The sequence below is a fragment of the Eretmochelys imbricata genome, chromosome 1 (assembly GCF_965152235.1).
Source record: "Eretmochelys imbricata isolate rEreImb1 chromosome 1, rEreImb1.hap1, whole genome shotgun sequence".
NCBI lineage: Eukaryota > Metazoa > Chordata > Testudines > Cheloniidae > Eretmochelys > Eretmochelys imbricata.
Genome location: NC_135572.1, coordinates 187,562,452 through 187,583,602, shown reverse-complemented (window position 1 = coordinate 187,583,602; position 21,151 = coordinate 187,562,452). Strand labels below are relative to the sequence as shown.

General features: G+C 45.1%; 1 protein-coding gene across 1 annotated transcript; it reads left to right on the top strand.

The window, feature by feature from the left end:
* Positions 1-979: 979 nt before the first annotated feature.
* GPA33 (glycoprotein A33) lies at positions 980-15,452 on the top strand. The gene is made up of 7 exons (XM_077807288.1): positions 980-1,022; positions 7,761-7,912; positions 8,492-8,699; positions 9,235-9,393; positions 13,789-13,902; positions 14,435-14,558; positions 15,314-15,452. Exons 1-7 carry the CDS (start codon positions 980-982, stop codon positions 15,450-15,452), a joined length of 939 nt encoding a protein of 312 aa, XP_077663414.1.
* Positions 15,453-21,151: the final 5,699 nt, after the last annotated feature.

Below are 21,151 nucleotides of genomic sequence, written 5' to 3'. Positions count from 1 at the left end.
TAGTCAATTGAACTGATTGTTTCTGGTCATGATGTCCTTCCAGATTTTGGAGGCAGTAGACCTCATCCTCTCATACCTTAATTTTATGAATCAATTAGAAGAGTAAAAAAACTTCCCAGCTTGTTCAGTTTCCAACTGGTAGCTTAACTTTGAATAGACTAATAACTGAACTGAACTAGCTGAGTAAACTGAAACGAAGAAAAAAAAATTCTCTCTGCAACTGCAGAAGAGGCTACTGCTGTCAAAAGCTGGCTTAGCACTTCAACAAAGTCTTGTTCCAGGTGCTTAGCCAGTGATTTCCACCAGTTCAATGGTTTGACTTTCTTTAAAATTTCAGCAGCAAGTATGTACTACTTGAATATTATTTTTACATAATTGAAATTAATAGAGTATAGTAAATTTAGGCCTGAACATATCTGCCATAATTTTAAATGTAAATAATTTATTTTTGAAAATAAATATGTATTTAATTTAAATGAAAAGTATTTGATTTAAATAAAAGTCTAATGTAAATTAAAAATTAATACAATAAAAAGGGTTTTTTAAAAATTAATCCATTTTTATCTGCCATGGTTATTTGTCACTGTACAGATAGCTCTTACTGCTCTCTTGTGTGCACTTTTACCTGGCCCTTTGGATTAACTCATCGTTTCCTTTGTGTACCTATCAATCAGCAGAGACCAGGAAAGGTGGTTTATTTACCTGAGAGGGTGGGACAAGTTCATAACATACAGCAGCTTCCCTCAGGCAAAGAACAGCAAGAGATTTCTATCTCTAGTAGTGAATTATTTTGTCAATCTAGCTGAAGGGGGTGGGGAAGATGGGCAGAGTGAGAAAGAGCAAGTGAAAAAGGATTGGGGAAGTGAGTCCAAACTACAACCGTGAGGCTTCCCTGTTTGCCTTACCCCATTAATTAAAATAATTCAGCTACCGAGCAATCCTACAGGGAAATATTCTGTACGGAGGATAAGAAGAGACCATGAGAGCTATGAAGGGATCTCAGCTGTTCATTTTGAGTGTGGGTGAGTACTGTTTTGGTTGTGTTCTACAGGGAATGGGTGGAGACTGGAGAGAGGTGAATGTTACACAGGCAAATATCCCAGCCATTTGTGTGCGTCAATGTCCTTTGTTTAGTACAAATCTTAGCCTGTTTATGATCTGGCAGGTACAGTGATAATGCCTCCATACTACAGTGTTGAGACTCACAGGCAACTCCAGAAGTCTCTCTACAATTTCAGGGACAGAAAGAGAATGGAGTTTTGTATCATGATGGCAAAGATTTTTAAAACCAATTTAAAATGATTTCCATAGATATTGTATATCCTTTGTCCCTAGAATTCAAAGGGGGAAAGTCCTTAGCTTCTCTCTACACTGTATGTTTCGAACCCAAGGTACAGATCTGCCAACATCTATAAATTAAACTGCTTTCCTTGCTTTTAACTCCAAGAGCCTTGGCCCAACTCTCTGATCCTCTGCCTTCTCATTTCCCCCTGTATAGCCCCCTGCCAATGACACCAGTCTTGACCTGCCTTTGTTTCCTCACACAAATATCTCTGTGCCTTTTTTCCATGCCAGCCTAGGCATAGAACACTCTCTACCACTCACCTAGATGCCACCCCTGCCTTACTTAAACCCCTCTGAAAAATCTCACTTCTTCCGGGAAGTCTGAGAGATGGGAATTTGTATTTAATACTGTACAGTGGAATTACAAAAATTGTATTCCTCAAGAAGTGGGCACAGACTGAATCACTGGCTGATCTTATTGATATAACCTGTTTTACCCCATCCCAGACTATTCCCTTTCTATTTGTTCTCCCCCTCACCTCTTATGTCATGGGTGATTCTAAAGACCTAAAGCTGTTTGGAGCAGGAACTTTGTCTCTCTCTTTAGTGACACACCTTGCACCCTTTGCCAGGGGTGAAATGATAAACAGGTTGTTCGCAGTGTAGTTGTAGACCTGTTGGTCCCAGGAAATTAGAGAGACAATGTGGATAAGGAATATCTTTTACTGGGCCAACTTCTGTTGGTGAAAGAGACAGGTTTTTGAACTTACACGGAACTCTTCTTCGGGTCTTCTTCAGGCCAGACCCGAAGAAGAGCTCTGTGTATGAGTTTCTTTCACCAAGAGAAGTTGGTCCAATAACGATATTGCTTCACCCACCTGTCTCTCTAATAATAAACAGGGCCATTTGGGCTGAGTATAGGCCATACCTTCTAACACCATTATTAAAACAGTGGAGTGGTAGAGATTTTGGAAGAGGTTGTTGAAGCCAAGAAAGGTGCAGCAGAACCAAGAGAGGACTCAGGCCCATGCACAGTAGTATAGACAGTCTCTAAAGAAAACGCTAGGTCCAAACTTTGGGAGCGTTCAGTTCAAATTTTGCAAGATGGGCTCATCTCTGGCACTTCATTTTTTATTATTTATTTGTACTGCAGTAGCACTTAAGAGGCCAAGGCTCCACTGTGCCTCCATCTCTCTTCACTATACAAACAAATAACAAAGAGACAATTCCTGCCCCAGGGAGTTTGCAATCTGAATAAAGATAATAGACAATCTAAGTAAAGATAATGGGTGGATACTGCATACAGACAGGGGTGAGGGATAGCCCAAGGAAATTGTCATGTATGAAAATAGTGTATTTACACTGAATAGAGTTCTGAGGTACAGGTGTATTTCTTATCTGCCAGCTCATTCTATTTCAAGGTGACATGAGAAGTGTTTTCTTTGCAATTATGTAAACTTTGGTTGGATAGAGTAGCTTCACATTTTGTCCTATTTGTTAGTTCCATTTGATGTGAGATGTTTGAAAGAGATCATCACACAGGGGGGTATGGACGGTTGGGGGAGGGAGGGAATTTTGTTTCTGCTGGGCTGGGAGTTACTTTTGTAGATGGGTCTACATGAATGTTTCCAAGGGTTGTTAGTAAAAAAAAATGTACAGTGGCTGGAGTGCTAGACAAGTGCTCAGTAAGGAAACAAAGGAACATTGTCACCCTTCTACTCAGATTTTCTTTGCAAAAATTTTCTTAACCCTGTCACTCATGACACCTGAGGTGATTAAAACAGAAAGAACTTTTATAATTTAATTAGTTTTTCACCCTTTGTTCTGTTTCTATGCCATTTACCATTAATTCAATGTTGTCAGTAGAAGTAAACAAGTCACTTTTACTTTCTGGTATTTCTGCTGCATTCCCAGTACTGCCAGATGGGGGGAAGAAGGGGGTACCTTGGAGGGGAGGAGAGGTCTTTTCAGTGATTTCTTTAAAAAATTGATAAACAGCATTTCTATGTCAGAACAAAATCTAAATCTAGGGTTTAAAGCCTGTTGACAATGTCTCTTTATCAATATTATATGCTATTTCCCCCCTGAGTTTGATTGGATTTTAAGGCCCTTCTCCCTTCAGTTGGATTTAAAAGGGGTTCAGTTCCCCCTCCAAAAAAATTGATTTTGGACATGCCACCAGTTTTTAACTAGCTAAGCTGTTTGGTGACAAAAAGCATCTCCCAGCCCTGCACCACTGCTGAACAGACTACCCCATTGAAAGCGCTGGTGACTCGAGGGGGAAGAAAACACCGTTAGTGGTATCACTGGATGTAACTAAACAGAGATTCAGAGAACCAGAAGGATATGTAGTGGGGAGTCTTTTATTCTCCAGTGAAAAGCTGGATTACGAGCCAGTCAAACAATCAGACTAAAGATGTAGGAAATAAGCGAGAGGGCACCAAAGAGATCAGCCCTTTGCATGGCAGTGCCAGGCAAATTAGAACAATCCTTCACAGTGACATCCAGCTCTCCTATTACTGGCTGCTTCTGCTACGTGTGGGGTTTGGTTTGGCACTTTTGCAACTCTGAACTGATAGCGTTTTTGAAAAGAATAAAAACCTGCAGTAAATGAGAGGTTTGGCATTGGCTGGACTCTGAGGAATAGCTGTGAGTGCATGGGGTTGGGCTGTCACTCTCTCTCTCTCTCTGTGGGTTGGGTGAATGATCTATTGGTGAGCCCTAGCTGGGTGGAACCAGTTTCTGAGGAGTGACAATGGAGTAAGAATAACCTGTTCTACCAGAAACCATTGGGGGCACTGCAGGTGCTTCCTGGGAGAGTCAAGATACTGCTCATGCTTCTGGAGAGGAGGGATGGACTCTGCCTACCCACACAAAGCAAGCCAATGGCTTTCTGTGTGTGTATGTGTGAGGGGTGAAAGGTGGAAAGGATGGGCAGAGCCAGCTCTGGCGTCATGTACACAGTGCTGTTATCTTAGGTGCCCCATAGCAGCTAACCTGCGGGGGTGGTAGCTGCAATAAAGTAATAATAAAAATACTTTGCCCTACTAGATCACCTTCCTTCTGAGGCTCTCAGAGCACTTCAAAGCTATGAACAAATGAATCCCGCTGTGTGGGAAGGGAGCATCACCCCCATTTTACAGATGGCGACACAGGCATAGAAATGCTCAGTGACTTACCCAAATTCGCACAAGAAGTCAGTGACAGAGGGGACAGAGCCTGGGAGTCCTGATTGTTCTCTACTCTAGCCATCAGCCCTCCTTTCCTCACTATTTATTCTGCTTTTATTAGGGAGGTGATGAAAGGGGTGAGAAGAGCAGGAGCAGAGAGGAGGGATCCTTACACTTCTTGTAAATATATGTCAGGCTGGTTCGGAAGGTGCTGAGTAGGGGGGTGCCTGCCAGGCAGCAGGAGAAGGTGCTTGCAAAGCAGGGGTGACCCAGTGTCAAACTCTCCACTGCAGTGAGCCTTAGGGAGAGAGGACACACTGGGACTCCAGTCACACAGGCCATTTCATAGGGAAGGTCCGAGTCTAGAGGGATGGTTTCTTCAGAAGAAGGTCTGTCAGGAGTGAGTGACAGAGAGGAGGGTGTGAGCTGAATCAAAGAGGAGAGCTATGTACAGTCAAAGGCGGAGTCCATTAGACAGGGCTTTCCCAGACTTTGCCATTGCTGCTGCCTCTCAGAGAGGAAATGAGCTATTCCTGTCTATCCACACCATGTCCATGTATCCTGCAGGCCTTTACCTAACTCATCATAACGGGTCCCGGCCTTACTTTCCTCGTGACATCCCTGCACTTAGGGCAGGCAGGTGTGGCCTTTCTTCACCTTTGGGAGCACGTGTTAACCCTCTACTCACCAACCCCTGGATGGAGTCTATACAGCTCATCACAAGGAGAAATTTGCCTTGCCGTCTCTCTATCCCATGCATTAAATTCACTCATGGTACTAATCTGAAGGTCTGACATAAGTAGCAGGGATGTGACTCAGCCCTAATCTGCACTTAAAATACAGATCAACCTATCTATGTTGCTGAGGGGTGTGAAAAATTCACACCCCTACGTGCTGTAGTTAATCTGACCTAATCCCCAGGGAGGATGGAGCTAAACTGATGGAAGACCTAGTTTATCACCACTCAGCGACATGGATTACCTACATTGATGCAAAACCCCCTTCTGTCACTGTAGGAAGCATCTACACTATGGTGCTACAGTGGCACAGCTGTAGCATTGCAGCTGTGCCGTTGCAGAGCCCATAGTGTAGTCATGGTCTGAGACAGGACCCAGAGCTGGCTCTCCTGCACTGCATCTCAACCACCAACTCCCCTCCCCCCACACCACGTGACCACCCTGGCACTTTGGGATGGCACAGCTATTCACTATCCTCCCCCCTCCCCAAATGCTCTGCGACAGCACAGCCCTTCCCTAGCCTCTGGCACTGTCCCTTTTCAACCTGTTCCTGAAGGGAGCCTGCCTCTACGCTGGGAGTGCCTCTGCCCCTCCTGCACGCTAAGGTGAGGTAGTCAGGTTCGGGTTTCGATCTCATTCCTTCTCTCCTCTAATGACTCAGCGGTGCCATGAAAAAAACAACAACCCAGAACTATGCAGAACAAAGCAGGTGTTTTAAAACACAGCTTCCTGGGGACACAAAGGTCATGGAGAACTGAGTGTAAAACAGAACGAGGCCTCCATATCCAAGACCCCTGCATTGTGCTCTGGAGAGAGCTCCGTTTTGACCAGAGTGGCATAGTTTTGAGCTCAGCAGACACAGCATTACAAAAAACCCAACATGTGGCTGCTTCACCAAACCACAGGAAAGGCCCCTCCCTTCTGCAACCTTCAGCTACCCTCCCCCCCACCCCCATTAAAGTCTGAAGTAAGTATTTCAGTACAGGAGGATGGCCACTGTTCCCCCACCCATCTCCTCAGGCAGCTGGCCTGTTGCTGGGTCTGCACTCCCTCTCTCGTGTCTGACCCCCACTACTATTCAAGGGTTTCCCCTGTGCGGGGCATCATAGTGCATGTCACGAGTCTGGTAACCCCAGGGGACATGAGATCTTTCCCTGTGTTTTTTTCAGGAGAAGAAGGAATGATCTGATATGCACTGAGGCTTACCCTGTAAGCATAGCATGAAGTCACTCCAGAGCAGCCCCTGGGTAAAAGGGAGTAGCTGTTTGACCCAGTCAAGATGATGCTGAGCCCCACCACCATATCCCATGTAGGGATCTGCTGGTGCTTCTGTAAGGGAGCTAAGGTTCATGATTATAGTGACTGGGGAGGTGGTGGTGGGTGGATGTGGATAAGGACTTTTTTTTTTTTTATTTTGCACCTGGAAAAGGGGTTTCCATGTCAGAGCTTGGACTGGTTCTCATTTACCCAAACCTGCTCTCCCCTCCCTACAATAAGCACAATTGAACATTACTGCTGCTTGTTTAAGCATTGCACTAACAGGGAAAGTCGAGTCTGGTGGGGGACTGAGGGGAAGGGAGGACATGGGGAAACAGCTCTGACTGCAAATCAAGCTCCTGCTCTGATATCCTGGAGCAGATTCTCTAGCCTCAAACTGCTCATCTTACCTATCACAGATTCTCCATACTGGGTAACTCCAAGGAATGCACAACCAGTTGCTTATACCATGGGATATCCATACTTCAGCTAATTGAACTAACCCCTGGGGGAATAGTACGCCTAGGGATCCACCCCCTGGGATTTCCAGGGGAATCCTGTGGGATTATCTAAACCAACCACTGGGGAATGAGAGCCTGAGGTCTGATAAACTGATGATGTGGAACCCACTCTGGGAATTAACCCAGACACAAAGCTGGGTTTAAGGGGAGTTAAGGTTGCTATCAGTAACTTCAGAGGGGGAAATATCACAAGAACATGGTCTTTGTCCCCAAAACTAACATACAGACCCCCCAAATTCACGGCTAAGGTTCAGTTTACAAGGAATGCAAACACGACAAGGTCCGGAAATGCAAAGGTAAGGCAGCCAAACAACAGCAACTCTGGACCAGCTTCTCCAGAACACCAGCCAGCCACTTTCCCTTTGTCTGATAGTTTCCCCATGGCACAGCCACTTGTGGGTCTGGGATTTGTTTTTGCAGTAGTACTAGCTTTGGAGACTTGGACTTGGGTCAGGTCATTGAGGACTGCTGCTTGGGAGAAGACCTAGTCCACAGAAGGACTCTTCAGAAGAGAAGGTGCAGAAATAAGACCCAGCCTCTGAAGCACGATTCATTATATTGATTGACAGTTGCCTGTGTGCTCCGTGCTGTGCGGACAGAGAGGAAGACACACACTCTACCCATTCTCAAGCAGACAGAGACGGTACAGTGCAGACTTATATGATACCCAGTCATGGTAGGGCCCAATGTACCCTGGTTGAGTGCAGGTCTCGTCCTTAGTACCAAGAGAAGCATTTCTCTGATGAGGGAGATTGACCATATTTGTTTGTTTTTTGTGTCTCTCTCTCTAGTTCTGGTGACTGCCCAGGCACTCACAGTGAACACACGTGTCAAGGAAGTAAAGGTAGCACAAGGAACTAATGCCACACTCCCATGTGAATTCCAGACCTCTGCTGCCACCAGCAACGCAGACTTCGCTGCCTGGAGCAAAATATCTCCGTTGGTAAATCACAAGATGCATGCGAGCATATTGGGGATGACGGAAATGCAGATATCAAAGGGCCTCAGACCTCTTTTTGATCTGTGGTGGAGGGTGAAGAGGCCTTCTGGGCTCTTTTTGTCAAGAGACCAGGGGTTGAGTTCTTGGTTGTCATCCTGACTCTGCCACAGACACTCATTGTGTAACCACAGGCAAGCAAATGGGCCTCCATGGTCCTCCCAGACTGCTGAAGGATTGTGGGGAAGGAGCAGGAAGGGATCTTTGTAGCCTCGGGGTGGGGGGGAGGGATGGATTTAAATGGCCTTCAGGGAACTATGGGACTCTTTTTTGCCCCAGTATGTTGACGGGGGGGGGGAGGGGTGAAGAGGCCCCTGCAGGATATGGGGATGAAAGTCTCCAGGCATTCTCCTTGGCCTCTGGGGCACAGGATATGAGGGTATCTTTAGGAAACTAGGGAAAGGTAGGCCATCTGCTTCTTTCCAGTTCCTGCTCCTCTTAGAATGTGCCAGTCTGTAGTGTTAGCTTGAGGACACACATAGCAGAAAATAAGTTTGCTGTTTGGTGTCTCCTTCTATATTACAGGAAGATGCTGTCACAAGGTATTTTGATGGCTTTGCGCACTATGGCCAGGGTTACGAAGGCCGTCTGCAATTCCATGGCACTGCAGTCACAGATGTCAGCATCACCCTCCAGGGGGTGACCATGGCAGACAATGGAACTTACAGATGCACTGTCCAAGTGCGCGCAGATCTCCCTCATGCCTCTGCAGAGATAGATCTTTTGGTCCTTGGTAAGCCACTCTACACCCTGAGATAGTACAGATCCAATGCCGCAGCTCAGTGACAGACAGCACTATGCAACAAGCAGGAAGTGATGTTGGTGGGAGTACTCTACCCCCTCAGTTAGCACTGATCCAATACTCCACAGCAATAAGAGAGAGAGCCAATGCCAGATATTTCAGAAGAAAGCATACGCCATCCCCATCATGCACATCATTATACTATGCTGTACACCAAGGATAAGTTATCCTTTGATGATGGTGGAGGGGAAGTAACATATATGTCCAAACATCTTATGATTAACTCCTGAACTTGGGTGGATGTGGGAGGGAAGGACAAAGGGTAACAAAGCAGTGGGAGAGGCCAGAATTTGTTCTAATTATTGTAAAAAAATGGTATAAGAGAGACCAGTTCCAGCCTGGGAGGAAAAAACACAGCTGCAGAAGATGGATTGCAGGGATGTATAGAAAGAAATCTCAGCAGACCTCTCTGTATAACTGTGCCACACTGCATCTGCTTAGGCCATTCTCCCTTCTTTGCCTCTAGTGGCTCCATCCAAGCCGGAGTGTAAAGTCATAGGGACACCAGAATACGGACGGACCATCAACCTGACCTGCAATTCTCAACAGGGGTCTCCAAAACCTGAGTATACCTGGCAAAGCTTCAGCGTACTGAACCAGCCCCGACCACTGGTGTCAGCATCAGGTATGTGAGATGCAAGGAGGCCAGGCCATGGTACTTGCTGCAGTTTGGGAGTAGAAACATTTTGGATTGAGGATTCACAGTGCTTTTAGGCCTTCTGAGCAGGTCCTTTAAAAAAACAGGACTTTAAAAGGTTATCCTCCAAGGGTGAGACATACCTGTGAGTATCTGGGTGGCTGTCTGGAGCAGCGACGGGCAGTGATGCTTTCACCTCTTGGTCACCGATTCAAGCCCAGCCGAGAGCCAACCAAAGTAATTATTTCTTAATGACCATTTGTAACCAGCAAAGTATTTCACACAGTCCCCCCCGCCCACAGCAATTTCTCTTAGTGGACCCGTCTATACCCTGCCACAGTTGACACTAATCAGCCCCCTTATTGATGCTTACAGGAGTGAGGCTAAGGAACAAACTGGCCATGTTTCAGAGTAGCAGCCGTGTTAGTCTGTATTCGCAAAAAGAAAAGGAGTACTTGTGGCATCTTAGAGACTAACAAATTTATTTGAGCATAAGCTTTCGTGAACTACAGCTCACTTCAGTGGATGCATCCACGGAGGCCGAACTTTTCCACTCCGAGAGGTAACCGCCCAGCTCAGGGCTGAGAGCGGGTGGGATGGAGGCTGTCAGGACAGTAACTGTCACTAGCACGATAGTCACTTTATTTTAAAATAGTGTCAGAACAAAAGGAGTGATTAAGCTCCTGAGAAGTGGGAGCAGGGAGGGATGTCTCTAAAGGAGATGGGGGTGCAGTAGTCTCTCACATGCAGTCAATCAGCAAGAGATAGCAGTGTATAACAGGCCCTTAGGCGTTATTGCCAGAAGCTGCCGTGTGTTTCTTGACCAGCTCCACAATGTAGAGTGGTTCTGTGTTTCAACCTGCCAGTCGTGGTTTCAGATCCAGTGCCGTGGTGTGGGTAAACAGATGAGCTGAATATGATCCTAGCTAGGTAGGGCACTCACATTTTACTCTCTGAAAATTGCTTGAGCTACCAAGGAGAAACTCCACATGAAATCTCTTGATTTCAGAGTAACAGCCGTGTTAGTCTGTATTCACAAAATCGATGAAGTGAGCTGTAGCTCACGAAAGCTCATGCTCAAATAAATTGGTTAGTCGCTAAGGTGCCACAAGTACTCCTTTTCTTTTTATGAAATCTCTTGTTCACTTGACTGGCCACTGGGTGGTGCCCCTGCCTCAGAGATGGCAGCTTTCGTCTTCGCTACCACAATGTATTTTCTTAAAGAGATCAGACCACTCTGAACTTTTCTGCCTGCCTTATTCTCCTCCTCAGGGGCAGGAGTTTGTTCTAGTCTCCTTGCATTTGGTACTAATTTTCAGGGAAATGCTGTCCATTAAGGGTGCAGATGGAATTTCTCCCTCTGGGATTTAGGGCTGATGCTGGGAGGCTATAAAAGGAGTAGGGCTGTCAGGGTAGCCGCAGCCCTGAGCTGCTGGAATGTGTGTGTTGGGGTAATGCTGCAGGGTATGTGGAATTTCTTTGGAATCCATCCATTCTCACAATGGTGGGACACTTCCTGTTTTTCTTATCTGCCCTACATCTTTCCAACTTGGCTCATAGGGCAGGCTATTTATTTACAGATGTTTAAATTTTCCCAGGAATTTATCAGTGTTTATTACAAAAAATTAAAAACAGGTAAAATCAGTGCAGTAAAATTAAGTTCAGTTTTCCAGGTAAATATTGGGGTAAACCTGACTCTCTGTTCCTGGTTTGTTTGTCTGAACCTTTCAAGAAACAATTATGTTCTAAAACTCAGATTCTTATTAATTGTACATTTTAGTATGTTAGAAAATGGTGAATGATATATTCCACTGTAATTTATTAATTAACTTTTTGTTCATGATTTGTGTCAAGCTGCATTAGGATTGAAACTGGAATTTATTTAAATGCACAACTGCATATAAAATGTATTTTTATTGAACAAAACAAGCTCTTAATAAAGTACATGATCTACTGTGCCACATTTATAAAACTTGATCTCAAAAGCTAAGATGTTTTCCTACAATTCTTTCTTTAAATAGAAAAGTAGCCTTTAAAAAAAAAACTTTTTAAACAAAATCCAAATTAAAAAAATATATTTTTAAAAAAGTTAAAAAAAATAGATTTTTATCTGCTCTGACACTAGTGCTTGGGTTATGGCTCTTCTCTGGAAGGAGAAATGGCAGGTAAGCAAGCAGTGATCTCTCCTTTTAGAGCAGAAAGCTGAGTCCAGGGAGTTCTGGCACTTTTAAAATTGTGTGAAATTTTTTTGGTAAAAAACAAATAATGGATTTTGTAAAACCCACAAATATTTAGGTTAAAAAAGATTGGTAAAAACTGGAAATGAAGGGCCTTACTCATAGGACATTTATTCTCTACTCTATTCATTTTGGGGGTTACAAAGCAGCACTGCACTATAGCGTTGAAAGCTGTAAACATTGTGATGCCAAAAAAATGACAGCCTAGACAGGGACACTGAGAAAAGGGCCCGGGAGAAAACTAAGTCATCACTGATAAAGTTTGGAGATGACACAAAAGTTGGACAGGAGAGGTAAATAATGAAGAAGACAGGTCACTAATTCAGAGTGATCTGGATCATTTGGTAAACAGGGTGCAAGCAAACAATATGAATTTTAATATGGCTAACTGTAAACAGATACATTTAGGAACAAAGAATGTGAGTCAGACTTGCAGGATGAGGGACTCTATCCTGGGAAGCAGGGACTCAAAAAACTTTGGGGTTTGTGGTGGATAATCAGCTAAACATGAGCTCCCAGTATGCTGCTAGGGCCAAAAGGGCTAATGAGATCCTTAAATGCATAAACAGCAAATCTCAGGTAGGAGTGGAGAGGTTATTTTGCTCTATTTCCCACTGGTGTGACTGCTGCTGGAATACTGTGTCCAATTCTGGTGCCCTCAATTCAAGAGGAATGTTGATAAACTGGAAAGGGTTCAGAGACAAGTCATGAGAATGATTAAAGGATTAGAAAACATGCCTTATAGTGATTGAGCTCTTTGAATTCCACTGAATGCATCCGATGAAGTGAGTTGTAGTTCACGAAAGCTTATGCTCAAATAAATTGGTTAGTCTTTAAGGGGCCACAAGTACTCATTTTCTTTTTGTGAATACAGAATAACAGGGCTGCTACTCTGAAACCTGAGCTCTTTGAGTCTATCTATTTAGCTTAACAAAGAGAAGGTTAAGGGGTGACTTGGTTACAGTCTGTAAGTACCTACATGGGGAAAAAATATTTAATAATGGGCTCTTCAGTCTAGCAAAGAAAGATATAACATGATCCAAAAGCTGGAAGTTGAAGCTAGACAAAAATACATCTTATTTCCAGTCTGAACATAACGCTTAGAATAATTAACCATTGGAATAATTTACCAAGGGTCATGGTGGATTCTTCATCACTGACAATTTTTAAATTAAGACTGGATGTTTTTCTGTAAGATCTGCTCTAGGAATTATGTTGGGGAAGTTCTCTGGCCTGTGTTACACAGGAGATCAGAGTAAATGGTCCCTTCTGGCCCTAGAATCTATGGCTCTGTGAAAAGAACATGTATGTGAGAGAGCTGTGGTGCCAGATGATGTGATTAAATATAGTTACCAAGCTCACTTTAAAAACAGATTGTTGACAGGGACCATCAGAGAAAAAAACGGAGTTGCCATTTAGGTGTAAAAAGGGAAACAACCTGAATAAAACTAAGTTTATACAGAGGAAATGATAAGCTCTAATTCATAGTACTGAGCTCCACTAGGGAGGAGATGTGCAGCCTCATAGCACACCCTGCCAAATACATGATTTCTCCCCACGGATTGTTTATACAGCCTGATCTACCTTTGCCTTACTCTACCAAGCCATCGTTCCCCGCTAGCTCCCTTTACTGGCAAATAATTATGGCATTGTGACATCCTGAAAGCTGGTGGGTTGAAAAACTGTTACAAGACTAGTGTGTTAGCTCTTCAAACGGCCATTTCTCTGAGCCAGCTGCTCTCAGCTGCCATACTCCTCCTGACAGTGATAACTTTTGTGACAAAGCATACAAGGCTGCTGGCCATGTATAAAAGAGCAAGACAAACCTTTGCTGAACATTCATTTGCCCACAGCCCCACCCACAATTGCAGGGCTGAAAACAGCTGAACATTAAATGTATTGCCAGTAGCCAAAGGCACGTTTCTATTTAGCCTTCCTTATGTTTCCCACTAAGAACCATGTGGAGGCCAAACTAATTTCACACAAGTCATAAAACCAGTCAAAAACTGTAACAACTTTTGGTCATTCCCAACTTGGGCGGGATTTGAAGGGGCAATTTAGATGTGAAGGGCTCCTTTCCCCAGTCCCTTCCTTGACCTAATCCTCTACAAATTCTTTTATATTTTGGGTTTGTATTTTGCACCAGGACAACAGGTAACTCTGAAGAACATCTCTGCAGACACCTCCGGCTTTTACATTTGCACTGCCACTAACAGCGTTGGACAGGAGTTCTGCAACATGACAGTCTCCATTGTACCTCGTAAGATGCTACTGGCTGCTTGGGTGGGTGGGGCAATGGGGAGGGGGGAAATGTATTCACAGACTAAATGTAGGCAAGGGACTGAAGATGAGTGTACCCCTACCTCTCCAAGAACAGCCCTGTTTCATATCTCCAAAACGAATTCCACTGCCCTGCTTGAAGTGCTCACATTTAGACTTGTCCGTAATAGCGAATAATACTAAGGCTGTATCTAATTAGATATGGGCCTGAGACACAAAGTTAAGATCTGAACTTGATCAGAGTATGGGGGTGTGGTCTGTCTCCATCTCTGTTGAATCAATCACTCCCGTGAACCTGTCCCTGCTACCCATTGGTTCAGTGCAGAGTCAAGAACAGTTGCTACAAGTAAAAGGATGTCCAGATCCACCATTAAGTGTCTGGGACCCCCAGAAGGGTGGTGGGGTTTGGTCTCTGATGGGTGTGAATCTGACCTGATTTGAAGTCATTCTTAATGCATGCAGGTTTGTTTTGTCAACCCTGCTGTGACTGTGTTTGGTCTTTCCCTCCATAGCATCCATGAACATTGCCCTCTATGCTGGAGTCATTGGTGGTGTAGTTGCTGCAATCATTGTCATTGGGATTTTGGCCTACTGCTGCTGCTGCCGGGGCAGCAAGGACACGGACTACGAGATGACGTGAGTGCCTTTCCCCAGAAGAGTGGGTGGGCTATGTGAGGGACTCTGTGAGAGGCAGAATGTGCTCTCATCTTCTCTCTGCAGCATCGATGCACGACGGCTGGTGGAGAGAGACAATGAGGTGGAAAATTAGCTGATGATGCATAGGTTTTATTGATTGCAAAGGTGAACGACTTAACCCAGGAGAGAAGAAGGCATTGTGCAGTCCCATCTTTGCCACTGCAGTTTGCCTCTTAGTTCTCCTTTACCATACTGGGTCTGCTCTTATGGGCTCCTTTGTGATCGTTGGTGCATGATGTCCCTTAAGCACCATACAGGGTGCAGGACTGAGCTAACAAGCCCAAGGAACCAATCAGGAACCACCTGTGGGTATCTGAAGTTCAGATCCATTACCTCATTTCTCCCCAGCCTCTGCAATTTCTGTTCTTGGGAGTCTGAGTCACCCTAACCGCTCATACTCTTCAATCCAAAAATGAGGAAAGGGTCACTGCTCCTGTAGGGAGTGCTGTGGAGAGCTCACAGATACTCCAGTCTTTGCCTCTCTAAACAAGTGCTGTAGGAAATGGGAGAAGGCCGTTCACAGCTACTCCAGCCCCAGCAAGAAGGAGTGTGGGCCAGTGGTTCTCAAACTGAAGTCCAGAGAACATTCCCAGGTGACCTGTGGAGCCACCTCTGTCCCAGCGGTGTAAAATATTCAGAATGTAAGTTAATTAAAACCAGCTAACATCTCTATTTATCTCTGGACAATGTTTTAGTGAGCCAGAAGAGAGTGAGAAGGAGCCCGTCAGGATTCGGGGACCAGCTGAAGAAGAGATGGAGGAGGAGGAGGAGGAATATCGGACAAGAGGCAGGCCACAGATGCCACCCACCAACACACCCCGGCTAGATATTTGAGGCATAGTCACTCCCAGAATAGGAAAGGCAAGGAAGAGGGGATTGATTTAAGAAACACTGTTTACTCCCGACTGCTCTGATCTCTGGTGTAGCTTAGACTGTGAGCTTCCAGGGTCTGGAGTGCATTTCTCTAAATCCTCCTGGGAAGTGCCTAATGCACAGTAGGCACCAGTCTAAATAAATAAGTAAATAAGACACTATGTAGAACCAAAACTTATTTCCCAGCACTAGAAACCCTGCTTCACCCACCGTAACCCACCTTTTTGCAGACGGGGCCGTGTCAGGTTTATTTGGGGAGCAAGGGGTAAATCACCTCAATGCAAATTACTCTGTATCATTAGATCCATGGAAGATTTCAGCTTCATTAATTGGGGCTCACTGGGAAAGGGCAGACTGGTTAACTTGGGTACTCTGGTAAATGCCACAAGTTTCAGCCAATAGCATGCACTGTATTAGGCCACCGGGCACAGGCACAGTGGCATTACCCAGTATCGCATTGTTTTAACTTTAATTTGATTTTGAGAAACAGGCTAGTTTAGAAAATGTCAGGTTTCTTCTTAAGCTTTCACTAAACGGGGCTTTTGTATATAATCAAAAATATGTAACAAAAATATAGAACATGATTGCAGCTGATCGCCAGGACCCTCCGCTGGGAACAGCTATTGCATTGGTACTAATGGGATGTCTAAAAACAGCAGAACTGACCCTTTGATCTTACTTTTTGTACTTGCAAAGCTTTTTGGTACTGTATAGGCATTGTCTGCAGCAGCTGGACTCTAATCCATAATTGGCAGCTGGGAGGTCTAACAGCCAATCCTTCACCACCTCACTCCATTTGCCTCTGCACAAAAGAGACCTGTTCCCTCCCAAAGGGATTCTAACGGTGCATTTTCATGTCCCATCCCAGAGTCCTCTATCCTCTACTTACTCCCCCACCCCAGCAACAGAAGGGGCAGACAGTGGATCGTCTTCCCTTCACACATGTGGTCATCAGGGGAAGGGAGAAAACATGGCAGTTAGTATCAGAGGGGTAGCCGTGTTAGTCTGCATCCACAAAACCAACGAGGAGCCCGGTGGCACCTTAAAGGCTAACAGATTTATTTGGGCATAAGCTTTCGTGGGTAAAAAACCCACTTCTTCAGATGCATATGGGTTTTTTACCCACGAAAGCTTATGCCCAAATAAATCGGTTAGTCTTTAAGGTGCCACCGGACTCCTCATTGTTAACATGGCAGTTGGATCTTTTCACAGAGAAGGCTAGAAGAAAAATATTCTAATTTTTATTCTAGTGCTGCTTGAAGGAAGTAAAGTACAGATCAATGCACTCAGCGTAGAGTATCAGTGTCCCATACTATACTCAAAACTGTCACACATTCCCTCTCCCACCAGCAGGTTAGGGACTACCCTCAAACTGGCATTTGCAAGTCCCAAAAAGATAGCTCTTCATTTCCCCGTCACTGTTCTCCTGTCTCCTGCTTATGACACAAGTGACAGTCTCGTATTTTTCAAAAGGCTTTTACAATATTAATTTTTGTATTGAGCTAGTTAAATTCTGTTTTTAAAAAAATCTGATACAAATTTTTTGTTACTGATACAGTGTTATCCCTTTAATATTGTATTGTTCCTCTGCCTTCAGTGACTTTGCAGAACTCACAACAGCTGCTCAAGGAAACGTAGCCACTGGTAAAAGAACAATCATCTAAAAAATAAGAGAAGGCACATCAGAACAACACTGAAAGTCTCCCAATTTTTTCTAACATTTGAATATTGTACAGCATCTGGGTCCTAAATCATGTAAATCAGAATAGGGTCTTTCTTTTGACATTTATTTTATATCTGATACTCAGCAGAAATTTACAATTTACTCTTTGCAATTATTGGATCGTAAGTGTACCTACTACAGCGGTTTTCAAAATATGTACAAAACCACCTCCTTGCACTGAAGAAGTAAAAGTCTAACTCAGAAATGTACAGTTCAGATGCATGACAGCCAGAGACATCAGACATGGGCATAATGTAGGAAGGCTTCACTTAAAAGTGGGTTTTAAAGGAGAGAATTGCAGAAAGGGTGTTGCACACAGGAACTGGGAAACCATTCCAAGCACAAGGTGCATAAAAAGGCATGAAGCTGAGAAGAGATGCCAAAAGTGTTTTAGGATACAGAGGCATGTAGAAAGAAGAGGGGGCTTAAGAAGAAAGAGGAGCAGAACTATAGGTGAGGCAGAGTTACAAAGAACCTACAAGGTCAAGAGAAAGTATCTGAATTTGATGCAGTGAGACAGGAAGCCAGTGAAGGAACTAAAGAAGGAAAACTACAGCAGTAGCATTTTCCATACAGTTACAGTAGTCAAACAATGACCAAAGCTCGCAGCAATGATTTAGCAGTAGAGGGCAGAATCTGAAGGCCACATTTTAGGGATATTGGGGGGAGGGGAGTAGCAACAGGATCTAGTGAGTCTGGATGGAGCAAGGCACAAGCAAGGGGAGAAAAAGGAGTTGAAGGCAAAGCTGTGAGGCTGACGGACTGGCTGTAATGGTTTGAACTGTTATATTAAACTGCAGTTTTCCTTTAAGTGAATTTGCCATTGTAATGTTTCTGTTCATGGGCAATAACTGTTTACAACTGCCTTTTCAACAATAAAGAATGCTGCAAATTATATAACCCGTCCCAGATTCCTGTCCAAAAGTGGACGGGAATCTGGGAGGCAGTGACCATGAGTTGGTTGAGTTCAGGATCCTGACACAGGGAAGAAAGGTAAGCAGCAGGATACGGACCCTGGACTTCAGGAAAGCAGACTTCGACTCCCTCAGGGAACGGATGGGTAGGATCCCCTGGGGGACTAACATGAAGGGGAAAGGAGTCTAGGAGAGCTGGCTGTATTTCAAGGAATCCCTGTTGAGGTTACAGGGACAAACCATCCCGAGGAGTCGAAAGAATAGTAAATATGGCAGGCGACCAGCTTGGCTTAATGGTGAAATCCTAGCGGATCTTAAACATAAAAAAGAAGCTTACAAGAAGTGGAAGATTGGACATATGACCAGGGAAGAGTATAAAAATATTGCTCGGGCATGTAGGAATGAAATCAGGAGGGCCAAATCGCACCTGGAGTTGCAGCTAGCAAGAGATGTCAAGAGTAACAAGAAGGGTTTCTTAAGGTATGTTGGCAACAAGAAGAAAGCCAAGGAAAGTGTGGGCCCCTTACTGAATGAGGGAGGCAACCTAGCGACAGAGGATGTGGAAAAAGCTAATGTGCTCAATGCTTTTTTTGCCTCTGTCTTCACTAACAAGGACAGCTCCCAGACTGCTGCGCTGGGCATCACAACATGGGGAGTAGATGGCCAGCCCTCTGTGGAGAAAGAGGTGGTTAGGGACTATTTAGAAAAGCTGGATGTGCACAAGTCCATGGGGCTGGACGAGTTGCATCCGAGAGTGCTAAAGGAATTGGCGGCTGTGATTGCAGAGCCATTGACCATTATCTTTGAAAACTCGTGGCGAACGGGGGAAGTCCCAGATGACTGGAAAAAGGCTAATGTAGTGCCAATCTTTAAAAAAGGGAAGGAGGAGGATCCTGGGAACTACAGGCCAGTCAGCGTCACCTCAGTCCCTGGAAAAATCATGGAGCAGGTCCTCAAGGAATCAATCCTGAAGCACTTACATGAGAGGAAAGTGATCAGGAACAGTCAGCATGGATTCACCAAGGGAAGGTCATGCCTGACTAATCTAATCGCCTTCTATGATGAGATTACTGGTTCTGTGGATGAAGGGAAAGCAGTGGATGTATTGTTTCTTGACTTTAGCAAAGCTTTTGACACGGTCTCCCACAGTATTCTTGTCAGCAAGTTAAAGATGTATGGGCTGGATGAATGCACTATAAGGTGGGTAGAAAGTTGGCTAGATTGTCGGGCTCAACGGGTAGTGATCAATGGCTCCATGTCTAGTTGGCAGCTGGTGTCAAGTGGAGTGCCCCAGGGGTCGGTCCTGGGGCAGGTTTTGTTCAATATCTTCATAAATGATCTGGAGGATGGTGTGGATTGCACTCTCAGCAAATTTGCGGATGATACTAAACTGGGAAGAGTGGTAGATACGCTGGAGGGCAGGGATAGGATACAGAGGGACCTAGACAAATTGGAGGATTGGGCCAAAAGAAATGAGGTTCAATAAGGATAAGTGCAGGGTCCTGCACTTAGGATGGAAGAACCCAATGCACAGCTACAGACTAGGGACCAAATGGCTAGGCAGCAGTTCTGCGGAAAAGGACCTAGGGGTGACAGTGGACGCGAAGCTGGATATGAGTCAGCAGTCTGCCCCTGTTGCCAAGAAGGCCAATGGCATTTTGGGATGTATAAGTAGGGGCATAGCGAGCAGATCGAGGGACGTGATCGTTCCCCTCTATTCGACATTGGTGAGGCCTCATCTGGAGTACTGTGTCCAGTTTTGGGCCCCAGACTACAAGAAGGATGTGGATAAATTGGAGAGAGTCCAGCGAAGGGCAACAAAAATGATTAGGGGTCTGGAACACATGACTTATGAGGAGAGGCTGAGGGGACTGGGATTGTTTAGTCTGCAGAAGAGAAGAATGAGGGGGGATTTGATAGCTGCTTTCAACTACCTGAGAGGTGGTTCCAGAGAGGATGGTTCTAGACTGTTTTCAGTGGTAGAAGAGGACAGGACAAGGAGTAATGGTCTCAAGTTGCAGTGGGGGAGGTTTAGGTTGGATATTAGGAAAAACTTTTTCACTAGGAGGGTGGTGAAACACTGGAATGCGTTACCTAGGGAGGTGATAGAATCTCCTTCCTTAGAAGTTTTTAAGGTCAGGCTTGACAAAGCCCTGACTGGGATGATTTAATTGGGGATTGGCCCTGCTTTGAGCAGGTGGTTGGACTAGATGACCTCCTGAGGTCCCTTCCAACCCTGATATTCTATGATTCTATGATAACAAGCTACCTGTGTACTTTGGCATTGCCTCCTGAGAAAGAAAAGCGATCTGTCCCATTGCTGCTCCAGACCTCGTCACCACTCCATTTCCCTCAGACAGACTGTAGAAAAGCGTCCTCACCATTGGTATGCCCCTTCCTGGCTGGGCAGGGCATCACAGAATCTCCGTGTCTAGTGCCCCTTGCCAACAGCCGTTCATGCCTATTGATGGTCCACTTCTTCTTGTAACTTGACCCTCTACCAAAGTCACTTACATGTTCCCTACCTTCTGGGGTATCAATGTCCCAAATGGACAGTGTCCCAGGTGACACTAGACAGCCATATGACGTCTTCTGCCCCTTCAAGGATCCTCTTCCTCTCCGCTCTCTTGTCAGAGCACTTGCCCTACAGCTTCTTCCTGGAGTCTCTTCGGGTATGTCTACACAGCAAAGCAAAACCCACAGCTGGCCTGTGCCAGCCAACTTGGGCTCAGGCTGTGGGGCTGTTTCATTGCTGAGTAGAGTTCCAGGCTCAGGCTGGAGCCCAAGCTCTGGGACTCTCCCACTCCACAGGGTCCTGGAGCGCAAGTACCAGCCCAAGCCCAGAAGTCTACACAGCAATGAAACAGCCCCACAGCCGGAGCCCCATGAATCCGAGTCAGCCAGCACAGGCCAGCTGCGGGCATCTAGTTGCTGTGTAGACATATTAACCAACTCAAACGTGAAACAAATCACAACACAACAAAAACAACTTCTCCCCTGTACCCCCCCAAGCTTGAACTTTT